Below are 17,371 nucleotides of genomic sequence, written 5' to 3' on the forward strand. Positions count from 1 at the left end.
CTTTATAAAGAATATTGACTGTGCAATATAAAGACTTTTAAATTATGAAATCATCAGTGTTTAGATTGGTTCCATGTTCAGCTCACTGTCATCATGAAGTCTGTCTGCTGCCAGGCACAACATCTCTCGAGAAAATGAACGTTGACTGGCAATCCAGTCAGGCTGGCAGCCTGGCACCATTTCTGTCTGCTTCCATGTCTCCACCGTAGACTAAATTAATGCATGAACTCACGTTTCATGCTGCTTTGGGGAAGAAGGGAACGATCCAGTTGTTTTTGTGACAGCTGCACCGACAATAACAACTGAGAAATGCTAGAGGGGCGGAAACAGTCTGGTTCCATTTTGAGTTGTGTGATTTTGCGAACTGAAAACAAAACAGGCTTTAGGCACAAACATTCGGTAAACGCTTCAACAGATATTTTTATCAGACAGAACTGCGGGAACCTTCCTTCGCAAATACTGTAGCAGTGTGGATCATAGCAAATGTTCCACGAACTTCCACGTTTTCTCTGCCTCGTTCTGTCTTCATCTATGGTGTTTATATCGTTGAAAATTATATCTAATATTGGTGCTGACTGATATCCAACACCGACTTATTTAACTTTGTGTCTTGTGTGGTAATTTCCTGCAGTTTAGTGTCCTGCAGTTTTCAGTTGTAGTTGGTTTGTAGTGAGTGGCAGTAAAATGCTAACAGGCCAGCGAACATACAAATATAAAGAAAACATGTAAATGTAGAGGGTGGTGCTCGGTGTCAGCTACTTGGACAATAAACCAATAAACAAATGCCTCTTCAGGGAAAATCAAACTGAAATGTGCTCCTACAAACTGAAGGTGTATAGGGGTTTGAGTTTCAAGGGTTTCGAGAACAAACACAGTTTCCTCACTAGAACGACACGAGGCAGACAAGAAAACACAACAGGGTGTAAACAGGGCAGAAGTTCTCGCCGGCAGTCTCAGGGGACGAGGTTCTGAGTGTGTCAGGGACAGATCTAGAATTATGATGAGAGCCACCTGGGTGTCATTCTCCACCTCCTTTAAGCCTTCTCAAAAGGACGTCGTCACACCCTGATTGGCTGAGAGGGAAACACCCCAAGCTGCTTCCACTCCTCCATCTGATCTGAATCCACCGCAATCAGTCCAGAAGAATCAGCCCACATTTACACACATTTAGAGAAACAAATATTTGCCCCCCTCTGTTTTCAATAATAACATTGTGCACACAACATTGTTTTCAAAAAAGTTGTCATTTACATCAACCTGCATAAATACGCCGTCGAGCGCCATCATAACTGTGCCAAACCTGTGGGCCGCAGTGTAGGGAGAGGGATAAAGCCATGCAAGCCAATCAGAATCCTCAGAATCGACAACAACGAACAACACGAGCGACTTCCTGTTCCTTTCAAACAAACTGTAAACACAGGGCGCTCACATGACATTAAGCATCTTCTGGCGCATAATGTGACTTTTGAGATCCTAAAACCCCGTTTCTCCCAGTTTACACAACAACATATAACCGGCTTATCAGAAATCTTCAAATAATCGTTTTCTGTGATAAAAAAACTGGGTTTTCGTGTAAATGAGAGGCCAAACTGCAGGGAAATATCTGCGTCTTCCCTCGGTGTAAACGGGGCCTCAGCCCAAAACAAAGAAAGGCAGCGATGCTGTGTCTCAATTCAGGCCAATTACATCACAAAGCCGGGTGAAGGCTGTCCCAATTCGAAGGCTCCTCCAAATGCAGCCTTCTTTTAAGTCTTTTTGGAGGATGCACCGCTACTATCCTCCAATGGCCTCACATATCCCAAGATTCTTTGTGCGCCCAAAAAAGAAAAAAGAAAGATAGAAAACGGCGACATCACGTGGCGTAGATCGTCATTTTTGCGGGTCTGGGCAGCAGAAATCATGACGTAAGGGTAAAACATCTGGTGATGCAACCAGGAAATGCTCCAAAGGCTAGACCGTCTCATTTAACAACGGCTGACGCGATTAACAAGGTCTCTCTGAAGGACTCGCCTTCGAAGACCGCAAAGGCCGAGTCCTTCAGAGGATGCAGACCCTGAACTGAGACACAGCAACAGTTTGGTCCCACACACATTGAAATATCGTTCACCGTCCTGCTAGAACAAAACAAACTACAAGTAAACACTGGAGGGTTGAAATAAACTCACAATGAATGCACATTTTGAGGCACAAAGTGTTAATGTGTTACGATAAAACATTATTCTATCTGTAACGTCTCATCCTGCAAAGTGTTGAGATTCAGTATGAGCGACTTCACGAGACGCTCTGTGTGTGGTTGTGATACTGAGCGTTGTAAATACTGAACAGTGAATGCTGCGTATACGTAAGACTTCTTTTCTTCTTGCTTTGGACCCAAAAGACAGTTGACCTTTACCTTCCTGTCGGCGTTGCCCTTTCTATTGTGGGTCTAATTCTAGCGGGTTGGCTCACTGCTCTTGAGGGCGAGCGGTGCAGTTCTGGGTATTGTGGTCACTTGTTTTCACTGGATGGAGGAATTTAAGCTCCACTTTTCATTCTGCTTAATAACCTGTTTAAGTCCGGTTGTTGGAAGGCGTTTGGCTTATTGAAGCAGTCGGTTATGTTTCCTGTGTCAGTCGTCATTAATCATGAAATTGAAAATGAGTTAGAATCCCACTCTGTTCTGTTGATACTGTATTTTAATGTTTTTATTGAACATTTCTGACCTAAACAAAACATTTGGAGTATTGCTCTTGTTGTTATGCACACAGTAATGAAACGAAGTCTCTCGGTGAATGCTGAATTGTGTTCCAATCTAATGAATGATGTTTTAATATTTGTTTAAGAGGTATTGTTTGCATGTGGCACAAAAAAAAAAAAAAAATGCTCATTTGCACTTAATTAGCTTCGTCTCCTGAGATTTTGAAAATGAAGAACAACAGGAGCCGGCAGCCCGGCACTGACTCATGCATGGAAACTAAATTGGAAATATGTAAATAAATAAAAGCAGTTCATTAGTGGATACTGAATAAATACATATAAATATTGGAATCTGACATGCACAAGACTTTTCACACATTTGCATGCATGCCAACACACACACACACACACACACACACACACAGAGTGCCGCACCCTTCGCCTGGATAACATGGCCACACAGTAGCTTACCATGGCTTTGTTAATAGAGGTGGGAGATTTGCTGTGGGGGAATGGGGGGAGGGCTTTTTTTTTTTCTAGGGGAATCCTTCGCTTACAAAGACTCACAATCCCCCCTCCTGGCTAGGCGTGTTCCTGTCTGTGACCCCCCCTCCCCCCGCTGCATCCCCTCGCCCTCGCCACTAGAGCTTCCATCACACTGTGGGTGCCACGACGGCGAGAGGAAAAAATCAGCAGATGGTGAAACACTTTCTCAGGGCATTTCAGTCAACCCTCGCTTTCTAAGATCAATTGCCTGACATCTTGAATTTTCATCACAAATTGCTACACTTTATTTGTGCATGAATGTAAAAGTGGCATGAACAAACGCGCCTGCATCATTTCTTTTTGCCGGTATGCACGTGCAGGTTAAAATCGTGCAGTCACTGCCTGTGCTCATGACCAACAGAAGGAGCCAAAGAAGCTCACAGTAAGCTTATTAATGTCTCCTGGTCGCTCTCCAGTATGGGCTTGCTAGTTGCCATAGCAACCAGGCCCTAGATACTGTTCAGCGAGGGAGGCGTGAGGATGTAGAATAAATATAAACATCACGATGTTGCCATGGCGGGTGCTTTTTATGTAAAGCAGCTGATCTTATTTGTGATTATCAGTGCATTATAAAAACTCCCGCTAATCTGTCGTGTACAGTACATTTATTATTTTGCATTTGTCTGGTATCTCCTGCAGCTGACTGTAGTAGTCGTGCCTCGCAGTCTGTTTTTCTATTTTTTAAATAAATGTGAGGCTCAACACTGAAAATCCAGATTCCGATGGTCGTCACCCAGCCGCCTGCAGAAATCAACAGGCGTCAGTGCTCATGTGTCTTAAGTGCTGATGTGTGTTCACGCCCAGTCAGGCTGAGAGAAATCAAAAGACGCTGAAAGATTAAGGAGGTCAGCTTTTACAGCTCCAAGGAGGGAGGCAGGGAGAGAGGCTTCCACAGCCATCGACTACCAGGGAAAAAGGGATGGGCTGCTTTCCAAACGACCACGAGATATATTATAAGATGTCAGATAGCCACACTGACCACTATTAAGCTGATAGATAGATTTAGATAGATTTAAAAAAAGAGGTTGTGGTTCAACTTTTTTTGTTTCCAGTTTTGCACTTGGCTCTTGTAATTGTTTATTTTTGCATTTGACCCAATAGAGTAAAATTCCAGTGTATCACTATGTCGGCATTAAATCTAATGGTCATCTGTGGCTAATAGACTGTTGTGGCTGTGGAGAGATCATATCACGCAGCATTGTCCCATCTCTATTGAAAGCCCCGGCTCTCAGACCACATGAGAAGCCAGGCAGTCAGCCAGAAACACTTATCATCCTGTCATCCGTTTTTCACTAGCTTCACAGCTCAATCGTACTGTACAGTGAGCATCCACGAGTGCTGGGAGATTTGGGGCCAACAGAGTGATCTCAATCTAAGTGAAGCTGAGTGGCTCTGGCACCAGGAAAACACTGAATAATGTTCTCCACTAAGCACGCAAAAAATAAATACACAAAGGAGAAAACAACATCATTTGTTTTGCAAATGTTTATTATTCTTTTTGTGGATCTGCCACAGATTATTATGGTTAGAAATAAACAGGGTTAGAGAACTACACACCTAAAAGGAAGAGTCATTCGAGTCCAAAGCACTACTCAGGCACATTTGATTACATTACTGTTTAAATATATATACACAGTGTTAAATAAACCATAAAGACAATTCTGTAAATGCTGATTGATGACAGCACCAACAGAGCAAGACCAAAAATTAGCATGTTGTTAGTAAATGTAGCTGATTGAATGCAGCTCATGTCTATGGAACGATAAAGTATAAACACACAATTTCACCTTCAACCTAAATATAACGTTACTGTCCTTGAAGATAAATTGCATATTTTATGTGCCAAGTTGAGAGAAGCTGTTGTCGCATCCCATCACAAAATCACCAACCTTGAGCAGAATATCTCTCCTGTAACTGGCTCACAATGACTAAATTATTTAAATCATAAAAACGTGTCTCTCGAGATGAAATGTCTGAAGTCATTTCCATTAAGAACGCACAAATACGGTGATCCAACAGTCCTGAGGTGAAAGGGCACAACATATGGTGCCGTTAAAGCTGACACACTGCAATTCATCTGTCAAGTAATCCAATATCCATGATACCAGAACCAGGATAATAATATGAGCCTGGAGTTTTGTGGCTGGACTTTGTTTAAACTAAATAGAAAGTGTCATCCTTGGGCTTTTAAGGTGCTTAAAAATTAAATCATGATAAGAATAAACATCAGGAAGAGCACCTAATACTTCATTATCAGAGATACAGGAGTTATTCAGATGTTCATGGACAGTTTTGCTGAATATTTCACAGATAAATGCGAAACATCTTGAACCTTTGGTGATCAATACCTTTGAAATTCAAGTCGCCACTCAACATTCCTAACTTTATTCAACCAGTGGCAGGAAAGTGTTGAACATTATTGAGAAGAAAGCTTTCATGTTTACATGTCACAGTGGCTGGGTCCAAATCTAGCAAGCCCATTTATAAATCCATCATGAGGATTAGTTACCCGAGGGGGCACCGACCACGGCGAAAGTAATGAGCTGTGACATATATTTACCAGCTTTTGCCAGGTGGCAGAACTTCAGTCTGTCTGCTACCTCAGTGATGGTAAAGGAGGAAGGTGAATGTTTAACAGAGCGAGCAACACCCACAGATCAACAGTATGAGGCCAGTCGACTCGCCGGCATCTACTCATTTATTTCCTCTTTTGTCAATGGTGCACCTGCAGCAGTGGATTTGCTCGTGACTCAATGCTGCCACCTACTGGTGCAAACGGGCATCACTGTCACATGATGGAAGACGCTCTGTAAAGTTACACAAGCCCTGAGAAACATTACGTCATCTGTCTTTCAAAACAAATTATACTCCGGTAAATATTTGTGTGGCATGATGGTTAAAAATAGGCAATTCTGTTGCATAATTGTGAAAAATGCATCGATATCACTCCATCATGTGACACACAGAATATAATAAGAGAGCTCCTCGTGCAGTTACTCTAATGTTGAACCAGGGAGCGTCTGACAGGCTGGTGCACCTTAATCTCCTTAAAGGGAACAGCAGCTCCCCTCCATGCTGACGAGGAGCACGACTCTGAAAAGGAGGAAATTAGAAAAACTACTGGTTAAGTGCAATAAGAAAAACAATAATGCAAAAACATTTATATCATTACATACTTTGGTCTGTGCACAATGTGTTTTTGCACAAAGTGAAGAAGTAACTTTAAACATTAACAGCATGAATTCATGGCGACAAACGACCACTTGTCTTTGTCATCGCCTTTAAATTACAGAATGTCTGTGAGGAGTAAAATATTACCTAACTGAGCAGTGAGTAATTACAGCTATTACTTATTTAAGTATATTACTGTGTCTCAAGAAACTGTCATGATTTGCCTCAAACATTAGAATCTGCTACACCCAAATGATGCACTGGAGCACATTACACAATCAATATTCTCTGACACATACGTGATGCCGTGTCTGCAGATGAAGGGCTGTCACTGCGCTCATCACCGCGGCTGCATGACACAACATTTTTGTCTGCCAGCTGTCCCAGATTGGGCTTCACTTTAAAACGTCCTGTCAACAAAACGGAGAAACAGTCAAAATTCGAAGAAAAAGCGACATATGAGGTAAAGTTGCAGAGATTGTTAAAGTTTTTTTATATCTCATTTCCTCAACTTTGTTTGCCAACACACTGTCGGTCCATATGACTTGTGTTTACAACTCTTGCATCATTATTACAACGAAGCCCAGCGCTTCAGTGTGACGTTATCTGACATGATTTGGACCAAAGGTAAAAGTAGAAACCTCATAATAGCACCATATATTAGTCTCCCACAGAAAGCTGCAGATCTCACCAGGGTAGAGAACCCTCTCTGCTGCTTTGTGCTCCAGGTGTCTGTGGAGGATGACTTCTGCCTTCCTCTGGTTGGTGCTGATGTCGGGCTCAGCCATGATCTCTGTCATCGTCAGGTTGTTCTTGATGGCCTTGGACGCGGTGGAGCGGGCCACCGTGGGCAGAAACTCCTGGTACTCCTGGTCCGTGAAATCTGGCTCGGGGCCCTGAACATATCTGATGCTGAGAGGGGAGAATTAAAAAGATTAGAATACCTCCAGGTAATTCTCTACAAACATTAGAGACAGTGTTTCCATTCACTTTGAAATTACATCGTGAAAAAGACACTTCAATTGAAGGTAAACTACGTGACACAGAGTTTCTGACCTGGAAGTTATTTTTAAATAATGTGATTGGTTCCGAATCATTTCCACACTGTGTACCAACTGACTGGCATCCTTTTGTGTGCGCTAGAAGCCATTTAGTGGGATGTTGACGACTTTCTTTCACTGCCCACAAAATGTAATTAAGATGTCTTTGTGATCCAGATAAAGTCACTGCAGAGTATCAGCATCCTTTCATTCTCCACAGGAATACGAAGCAGCGATGTGTGTAAGTTGTAATAATAGCAATTTCCCCGATCGTTCAAGCAACATGAGCATTAAATGAAATCTGAAATGTAAAAATTAACCCCACTTACACTCAAGATGTATAGTTTTATATATAGTTTTTATATGGGATACCAATAACCTATAATGTAAATGTTCTATTATTGGACCAATAATTTATCTGTCCAATATATATGGTGCATCCCTAGTTTTTATGGATCCTGGCATTAGCTAAGAAATTCAGCATTTATCATGAGAGGAACGGCTCAATATAAAACAGAGCTGACAATAAACCTGAACACTGGGACACTAACACTCACTTTAGCTTGAGTGCCCATTTAAATGATGTCAAACAAAATTGTAAAAACTCTGGAAACATAATAAACCAACTTGTTTTCTAACCTCTTGTAAAGGTGTATGAACCTTTTTCTGCCTCGTGGAGGAAAGAAAAGAGCAAATTAAGTTTGGAATGACAGACTCAAACTATTACTTCCTGCTCTGCTTCCAATCAAACCTGAACCTTACCTCCTGTTAGTCACAACGCTATAAACCTCCTGCAGCAGGAGCTCAGCTGCTCCTGGTTTATAGTGGATGGTTCCATCAACAACCTCTTTCATCAAGTGCAGATTCTGTTTCTGCAAAGACTGAGAGTAAAAACTTTAGTGATTATCTGACTCAAACTTCCCATTTCAGAAAATATGTTAATGGATTTTGTGCTGGTAGTTAGAGAAATACTAAAATGTTTGGGTTTGACAACTAAAATGTGCCACTGATTAATGCAAATGCACCAAGTCTGCATCTGTAAATGAAAACTAATCAGTATTAACTGCTGTATTTTACCTTTTTAAAAAGGTAAAAGCATTCCAGCCACATGTTTGCTGAACCGAACAGAGAGACATTTGTTCTCTGCTCATTATATTTTGGGATGTTTCCCTCCTCTTACCCTCTCTATCTGGCTCCAGTTCCTCTGTTTGGCAGAAAGTGATGTTCCTTTGTCGTATGAATGAGCTGAAAAGTCTTGAGGGTAATAATGAGAAAATATCTCTGCCACAAGGTAACCATTGGAAAAATCTCTGGAAATAAAACGCAGGGGAGAAACAGACTGAGCATATTTACTCCACCAGTGAATCCACTTTGTACAATTTGCCGTCTTGGCAGGATCGGAGAGTCTTAATGTTTCTGTTGTGTAATCTTTAATTATTCTTCCCATTAGGCTTCACAATATGGTCAAATAATCTACAATTATTATTACAGTTATGTTGACAGATGTTGAGCTATCATTCATGATTGATTGGGATAATCATTTGAGCATCACAGTTTTCATTCCCATCGATAAAACGGTTTAAATAATGATGATGTGATGTTTGTTGGTGTTTATTACATTTGGAGAAAAAGATTATCAGGCCCGGACATCTCTGGACCAGAACAGTACTTCTTTATAACCCTGTTTTGTAACTAATTGCAGCTTCTTGTGATTTAGATATCGCACATACTGAAATTTGAATTGTGTAGCTCTACTTTCTATTAATATAATCCACATTAGACCAGTTCATTATACAGGGAACTTGAGTTCATTTACCTGGAGAGGTGAATGAACTCATCAATACATGGCAGACACTCAACAAGTGAGGAAATGCTGACTATTGACCATTTGTTGACCTGTTTGATATGTAGCAGACAGCTTGGTGTTCAGTTCTGGTAAAACTGGGTTAAATTTAACTTTCGCCTGCTTCATATTAAAACAGGCAGCTTCATAGATACAGACGTGTGTGCGTGTGTGTGTGTGTGTGTGTGTGTATGAGCCTCATCAGGGTTAGCTAGCTACAGTTAACAGCCAAGCTAGCTACCAATTAACTTCAGCACTGTTGTTACTGTATGTTAAGTTACAGATAACACGGATATTTGACACCAATATAATAATAATATTGCCTGTAAACGGACTTTTTAACTCAATTCATCCCGGGTAAATGTATCAGTGCTTACTGCGAGCTGTGTACTGACAGTTAGCTTAGCTTAGCTTAGCTTGACTGATGGTTTACCTGCGCACATTCTTCGGATAAAACGACAAGTCGAGGCCGTGCAGCCACTTCACGACTTCTCGTGGCAGTCCTGTCCTTTTGGGCGGATGTGGGTAAGACATAATGATCAAATCTAGAAGCCAAACGATGTTTTTTTTAATTGTTCAAATCATGCCTGAGTCCTAAAAACATCCACCTGTTTCCTCTTTGTTGACGTTACCATGGCGACCTGGTAAAGGGTGACGTCAGCATCGATGTTCACTGAGGAAAGGCAGCAGATTTACAACAGGCCAATTAAATCCACAACTGAGGCAATAAAATTAGTAAATGAATCAGTACATATGTGTTAATGTAATGTGAGAATGAAACTGTGAAGTAGTTCCTTATGTTACTTATGTTTCTACATATGATTATTTTTATTTTGTCTTGGGAACTTTATTTAAACACGGTGTTGGAAACAAACACTTGCTGCTCACACTGTCCAGACAGCTCAGCCTCCTCCAGTCGTCACAGCTCAGTAATCCAAGCTTAAACTTTTCAACTGTATTTGTTTCCCAAATAATTCTCCTACTGCACCTCTCAGTCAACCATCATTAATCACCAACACTGCATATGTACAAAGAGACAACACATGGTGAAATGCACCGGGTTTCTAAACAGTTTAATCATCTAGTCTGCAGCACTGCATTAAATAACAAATGTGAATGCTCACTCACATATTCTGTGTATTTATAACATTGTGCATCACTCTCTGGTAGTTATTGCCTCAACTTTTAATGAAGGCATCTTCTAAATACAGCACACCGGAACTGAAAATAATAATTTATATGTTGTGTTTTTAAACCATAGTTTATCCAGGAAAGGTTAAGTCTTTATAAACCCCCTGCAGGCCAGCTCCACACGCCTCTGCACTGTCCACACTGTGATTAACGTCAATTCCTATTACTGCATTAATGAGTAACTAAAATTAAAAAGGAAGGAAGAGTTCATGGAGTTCTGAAGTGCTCTCTGTGTCCCGCCTTCCTGTCATTGATACTGCAGGTAGTTCCTGAGCCGGTTGGGCAGAGGAAGGTGGGATAGAAGGTGGAGTCTGTCGCGGCCGACGCAGTTCCTGATGCACTGACGACACATCTGGCTCAGCAGTCGTGGTGTAGCTGTGAGAAAGAGAGAAACAATCGTTTCATAAGATGGTTCTCACGAGTAGATTACGTGCAAAAACAGACAAACAAACTACAGCTTTGCCACAAGCTGAGATGAAAGGACGACTTATCTGTAATCGAAAGTCTGCACTTTGCTTACAAAAGCAGCTTCGTACCTTCATAGAGCAGCAGGAAGCCTTCTGTTAAACTGCTGGGTGGAGCCACGTCCACCGGCCTCTGAAACTCTGTGTTCCTGGCATTAATGTCTGCACCAAAGTCCAGCAGCAGCTTCACTACGGCTGTGCTGTCCTGTTCTGCAGCGGCGTGTAAAGGTGAATCCAGGGACCTGCCCTTCTGCACATTTGCACCTGTATGCAGGGAAATCCATTCACGACAATCAGAAACATTCACTGCTTAATATCATCCATTAATGTTCTTCACTGTGATCCCAGAGATACTTTGTGACTTTATTTTCTTATTTACAGCTCATTTTTATTTACCTGCCTCTCCCTGCGGACCATGTCTTCCTATCAATTTCCTACATTTCCCATAAATTGCTTTCAACAGCTCTGAAAGGACGTGAACTTGTTACTTTCAATCATGCAAGAAATATTGGCGTACAAATAACTTTGAAATCGTGGTCAGTCAGCTGTGGGCGATGTGTGACAGCTGTGCCACTCCATCCTCAAATTGAATTGTCCTTATATGATCTCTGGAATAAGACTGAGCAGTTTTGGAGAGAAGCTGACAGACTAACATCCACCACTGATATTTACCCTTGCGTGGATGAATTACATGGTTGCCAAAATATACAGCTGCTGCCGCTGGGCTGGAAATGACTGTCAAGTAATTTGCAATTAGGTTCTTCATCAGGAAAAGTGACTTAAGGCTAAAACAAATATGTTCAAATAATCAAATTACTGTTTGTTTAATGCAGAATTATTGTGTGTCAGCGTCTAAATGCTTTTTCATTCATATGTGTCACAATATTAACATCCTCGCCTGTGCACAATAACTGTGCTTGCGTATCTGTGTGTGTGTTTGCCCGTCTGTATGGCGATGTAAAGTAACACGGTGCTGCACGCTGACCTTCCCTCAGGAGCTTCCTGGCACACTCCAGCTCTTGGCAGACGCAGGCTGTATAGAGCGCTGTGCCCAGGTGAGGAATGTCCATGTCCACATCTGCCCCCCAAGTCACCAGAGCCTCCACACAACCGTAATGACCTGTGGGAGTAATGGAGCATGAAGACAGTAATCAGTAAGTGACAATGCGAGATAATTCTCCAAGCTGTCTGCTCGGGTCACGTTGGGATTTATTTTTAAAAGCGGTTTTGCCACAGAGCGGGCGTGGAAGGAAAAGTGCTTTATGGCACAGCAAAGGACAAAAAACTTACAGCCACTGTAAGCTCTGACTGTCAGAGCCGGACTGTTAAATCGCTTCATGTTACCGAGGGGTGATGTTGTAATGTCAGGATGTTGAATCAGCAGCTAAGACGGATAAATTAGTAATGGTGAGTTGCATAAACTGAACTTACTCACTGCTGCACATCACTGTTAAGATGTCCAATGCTTCTAAAGAAAGCTCCTTGATTCATTAGTTGATGTTAGAATATTCAGTCATTATTACCTTTGCTTGTAGCTTCATGGATGGGTGAGGGATCGTAAACAAGCCGCTGGGGTTTTGCTCCATTTTCCAGCAGGATTTCAGTGCATGCCACACTTCCCACTGTACAGGCGTTGAACAGAGGGGTGACTCCATCAATCGTGGAGGCGTTGACCTGTAAACACATTTTTTTAACTGTTATTTTTAGGCCTTGTTTAAGTATGCAGGTTGACTAATAGCAACCGCCTGAGGGAACAGTTGAAGGGGAAACAACAGCTTTAATAGCTCTACAGTGACTTATAGAAGAAGATCAGTACATTGCTCATTTGCTGCCCCAACCCAGATTTTCTCATCCGTGGAAATGACATTTGACCTGTGCAGCGTACCAACATTAAAAGGCCAATACGTGACTTACATTTGCTCCTGCATCAATGAGAGCTCTAGCACAAGCGACATGGTCTCCGACACAGGCCTCGTGAAGGGGTGTCACATGGTCTATGGTCAGAACATTCACACTGTGACCCTGGAAACAGCCACAGACATTTTGATGTTTTTGATTAGGTGAAACATGACCTCTGTCAACCTCTATTGGTGTACACCGTGAACTGCAAGAACAGAAGTGAGGCTTATCTTCTTTTTTCTTACAAAACAGACCGTCCCTCCTGGTTGTCCTATGGAGGTACGGTTGTTAGTAATTGACAAGCTTCAGCATGCAGTACAGTCACATTTGAACACAAGTGATTAATAAGCATGCTGATTAAAGTGCAGAATCAGATGCTGGTCTGGTAAAAAGCTAATCACCTTATAAAATGCTGTCGTGATGTTACTGAGTTGAGAACAAGGCAGTTTTGGCTTTGTAGCTAAAATGAAGCAGACTCCTCAATCTGTGAGCATTTGAAGATGCAGGAGAGAGAAGAGATTCTTCCAATCTCCTTTTTATGAGTTTTTAGTCTTTATTTATTAATTTATTAGCCAGAGAGACTGTACATTATGGTTATTATGTGCATAATAGCTACCAAGATTTATTAGTTTACTTCAAAGACATGTTTTAGTGCCGTATCATTTAAGTTGATAAGTCGAGCTATCGTAAAGCTGCTTTTCATAAGTGGCTTTAGTAGAAGAAACTTTTATTTCGTGCTGAAATCACCGGCCCCCGTGGACAAAACCACCCTCGGTGTGAAGATCTACTCCGTCTAGAACATTTGTTTTTGCAGCATGTGAAAAGTAGGATGAAACTTATTTCAAGGAACTATTTTTCTTTCTTAAACACAGTTACAGAAACATGGTGATGAGGTCACTATTTGCTGCTGTGAAACATTCCTTTCTGTAATATGAAGATTGTGAGCAAAGTAAAGTTGGTTTTAGTAGCACTGTTCTGACACCTGAGTTACATGTGAGTTGAATAACTGATAACTGATGATTATATTCACTGTCAATCAACAATTCTCTTGTGAACGATCAGTTTTTTGGTGATCAGCATTTCCCACGGACCAACATAACATAACAAATAGAAATCTAATAAAAATTCTTCCCATGATGTAAACCTGTGAACTTTAGCTCCACAGATCTATGTGAGTAAATCATTTAGCCTTTTTTCATGTCCTTGTCCTTGTGTGTTTATGTAGGTCATACAGATGCATCAGTATTAAATTGAGACCGTTTCATAACCAGTAAAAGCTTCTTGCAGACATTTACAACCCTTTTGCCTTTTGTAACGTTCAACCTGTGCAACAGCAGAACTGCACAGAACCAAATATTCGAAAAAGAGGAAACTATTGCCTCAACGATGTCATAGACCTATTAAATATCAGCCTTTCCTCACCGGTCTAATCGTACACTGTCATGTTAGTCTTCCTAGTAAGAGAGAAAGGTTCTCTTAAAACAAACTGAAGCCTTGACTTAAATGTAGGAATGCCAGAGGTTAGTGCTGAGAGCGAATGGAGGTGTGAAAGGGCAAATTAGAGGAGTGCAGGTAATCCCAGATAATCCTCCTGACTCTTTACTTTCATCTCAGCCTATTTTCTTCAACACCTAGACCAGGAGGCACTGATACAAAGTGAATTTCCCCGGGGACAGTTACATCAGACCGCATGTGTTCAGATGAGTTGATGCAGACGACCCTCCCAGAGGATCCAGTTCTCATCACCTGTAAAATGAGGGTCCTCAGAGCGAGGAGGCGGCCGTGACTCGCAGCATCGTGGAGGGGTGAGCGGTCCGCCCATGATCCTGCAGCAAGAACAAGAATTCAGTGCTGGCTTCCATTTATATTTATTATTGCCATTAGGTTGATGCACTTATCTAGAACCATTTGCAATAATTGCAACAGCAGAATAAGCCTCAAGCTCTGTTACTAACAGTACAAGAAGATAGTTGTCAGAACCTCTGTAGTACATGCAAATAGTCTGTCTTCCCTGAAGTAATAATGACAGAGGAGTACTGGTACATTCAGTAGATATGTGCAGAGAATATTTAATGCATTTATTACCTTTTAATAAAGTTGTTAAAGTGTGTAACTAGGAGGGCTGCAGACTCGGTTGTAAAATACTATTTTGTTTTGCAAATCAGAGTCATATTTCAGCCTCCCGGGCCGTGTTTTGCCCTTCATCACCCGAGTTAACGCACGGGGCAGAATATCCTGACGTGACTAATGGTGCTTTAGAGTCCTTGTGGACTAAACTGAGCTGACTCACTTTCCATTTACATGACAAATTTATATCAGCTTGAAAGTTGGCTGTTTTATGTAATTTTGGAGGAAAAAAGAACAGAACCAAAACCAAGACAAATCCTCATGAAGCACACCTGAGTCAATGTCCAGAATCACAGCCGATGCATTCCACACATTATCATCATTATTGTAATCTTCGTCCATTTTAAATCATGTCTTATAGTTAATAACTGACCTAATGTTTCCAATGAAACGCACGCTCCTTAATTCATGCAGCCTATTTCTCCTGATTGACATGAATTTGAAATATACGGATATTAAACACCCAGCTGCAGACATCAAACAGATTTCTCAGAACAAGGAAGACCATATCTGCAGGACTGTGACTAATACCCCTCAGCTCGGCTAATTAGTATTCCATGCAGTGGGTCCACTTTAAATTAAACATCCCCCTTGAATGATAGATACAGATTATGTTGTTGCCGTGCATTTCTTTTTCCCCAGAATGTGCCTTCGAACCGCCTGTTCCTGAGACTGCGGAGGGTTGTTTTGGTTGCTGTCTGAGTGTTAAAGGGTGCGCTGCATAGCTGGGAATGGAAACTAGGGCAGGATGGGGGCGAGGGAGGGAGGAGGGGGATATCATGACTGTGTTCTATTAATACATTAGAGGAAAAAAAAAGCCTGCCAGCCTTCAGTGTCTTCATTTAATATTGAATATACGGTGGAGGATTTATAAGAAGCTATTAAGCTAATGAAAGAAAAGTCTGCTATCATTTATATCTACAGTATGCATTAATGTGAATACAGTCAATGGCTCCTACACTGATTGGATTAGCAATGCAGTATTTATAGCTCATTTGTAAACACGGAAATTGTGAGCAGGTCTTTGAGCAGGAGGGTTTTTTTTTCATTCTAGTGTAAACAATGTCAATATTTTCTAGCTGTGACCTTATACGCCTGAGGTCAGACGTGTGGCTTGGTGTTTAGTGTACACACAGTAGAACTGTGGGTGCATTTTATATCAAATTTGCCTTAACTCTCAAATATATATGCTTGTCATGATGCCGTGTGTGGATCAAAGAAACCACTTGAAGGATAAAACAACAACTCTGTCAGGCTTTTTTTTGATGTTTTTGTCAGAGTACTCACTGTGTTGTTGACCATAATCATAGAACTCTGCTGATATCCTGGCAGCTTCTTTACGGTTCCCACGGACAATGTAGAAGTATGCCAGCAAGTTGAGAGAAATCTTAACAAAGAGCTTAAAGCAGAACAGTGCCAAGATGCTGAAGTAAACATTGGACAACTGGGCCGCGAAGGGCTTGTTGGTGAATTCCCCTGTTGGGTCAGACATTTCCTCCGACACGTTACAGAGGAGCTTTGGTTATGATGAAGCAGGATCAGATGCCACTCCGAAAAGCACAAGACTAGCCCACTTTTTCTCCCCGTGAACCGGCTGATTGGCTGGTCCTGACAAAGTACGGGCTGGAAAAAATGCTTTGCAGCTGCTGCTGTTACTGTGCCTGAGAGCAACAACTGCAGCGGCAGTGTACAATGTGTGCGGACATGGGAGTGTGTGTGTGTGTGTGTGTGTGCTCATGAGTTATACAAATAAACTTTTACACTAGTTCTTACAAGTGCAACAATCTTTTTTAATATATACATTTGAACTCATGTAAGCTTTAGTCTGGAAAGTTGGATTATTATTATTATTTTTAATGAATAATTTCATTAATTCTAGATGATTGTAAACACACACTTATTACACATAAAAATACATTTGGACACATTAAAACTCATGTTAGAATTCAATATTGATAAACTACACAAAAAATATTTGGATTCATATTTATATTTATCATAAATCAAATTTTTTTTTAATTCTAGATAAATTACAATTATAAAAAAAATACCTTTAGATACATTTAGACTCATCATGGTATCACATTTTGGATTAATTAGATAAGAAATATAAAAAAAAGACCATTTGCACTAATTTCAAATCACGATCAATCAGAAATATTATCTCATTCACAAAAACATATGTATTCTTGTCAATATTACTTTTTGTTTACATAAAAAATAAAAATAAAATAAAAACATCAAACTTAAAATCTAAAGATTTTAAATCCAGATGCACAAGAATATACAGAACACTTTGAAATTTATTCTGTCATTTACTAAAATTTTCTAAACACAACATTCGTTTTTTATGAAGTGATCATGTATTTGATATCGCCTCTCAGTTCCTCTTCTCTCATTTTACTTTCTGTTTC

General features: G+C 40.9%; 2 protein-coding genes across 4 annotated transcripts; both read right to left on the bottom strand.

Moving 5' to 3' along the window:
* Positions 1-4,692: 4,692 nt before the first annotated feature.
* spata4 (spermatogenesis associated 4) lies at positions 4,693-9,936 on the bottom strand. Its single transcript, XM_030395530.1, has 7 exons — positions 9,710-9,936; positions 8,614-8,743; positions 8,196-8,314; positions 7,085-7,305; positions 6,693-6,803; positions 6,260-6,315; positions 4,693-6,029 (listed from the first exon to the last, which is right to left on the bottom strand). Exons 1-7 carry the CDS (start codon positions 9,808-9,810, stop codon positions 5,973-5,975), a joined length of 795 nt encoding a protein of 264 aa, XP_030251390.1. The 5' UTR covers positions 9,811-9,936; the 3' UTR covers positions 4,693-5,972.
* A 392-nt stretch (positions 9,937-10,328) lies between these two features.
* On the bottom strand, positions 10,329-16,617 carry asb5a (ankyrin repeat and SOCS box containing 5a). Of its 3 annotated transcripts, none has more exons than XM_030395619.1 (7): positions 16,245-16,616; positions 14,577-14,656; positions 12,846-12,953; positions 12,455-12,605; positions 11,917-12,051; positions 11,004-11,195; positions 10,329-10,842 (listed from the first exon to the last, which is right to left on the bottom strand). In XM_030395619.1, exons 1-7 carry the CDS (start codon positions 16,447-16,449, stop codon positions 10,715-10,717), a joined length of 999 nt encoding a protein of 332 aa, XP_030251479.1. In that variant the 5' UTR covers positions 16,450-16,616; the 3' UTR covers positions 10,329-10,714. The 3 variants fall into 3 exon arrangements, with proteins under 3 accessions (XP_030251479.1, XP_030251481.1, XP_030251480.1); XM_030395621.1 differs by lacking the exon at positions 16,245-16,616 and adding an exon at positions 15,230-15,615; XM_030395620.1 differs by lacking the exon at positions 12,846-12,953 and having other exon boundaries at positions 16,245-16,617.
* Positions 16,618-17,371: the final 754 nt, after the last annotated feature.

The sequence above is a fragment of the Sparus aurata genome, chromosome 18 (genome assembly GCF_900880675.1).
Source record: "Sparus aurata chromosome 18, fSpaAur1.1, whole genome shotgun sequence".
NCBI lineage: Eukaryota > Metazoa > Chordata > Actinopteri > Spariformes > Sparidae > Sparus > Sparus aurata.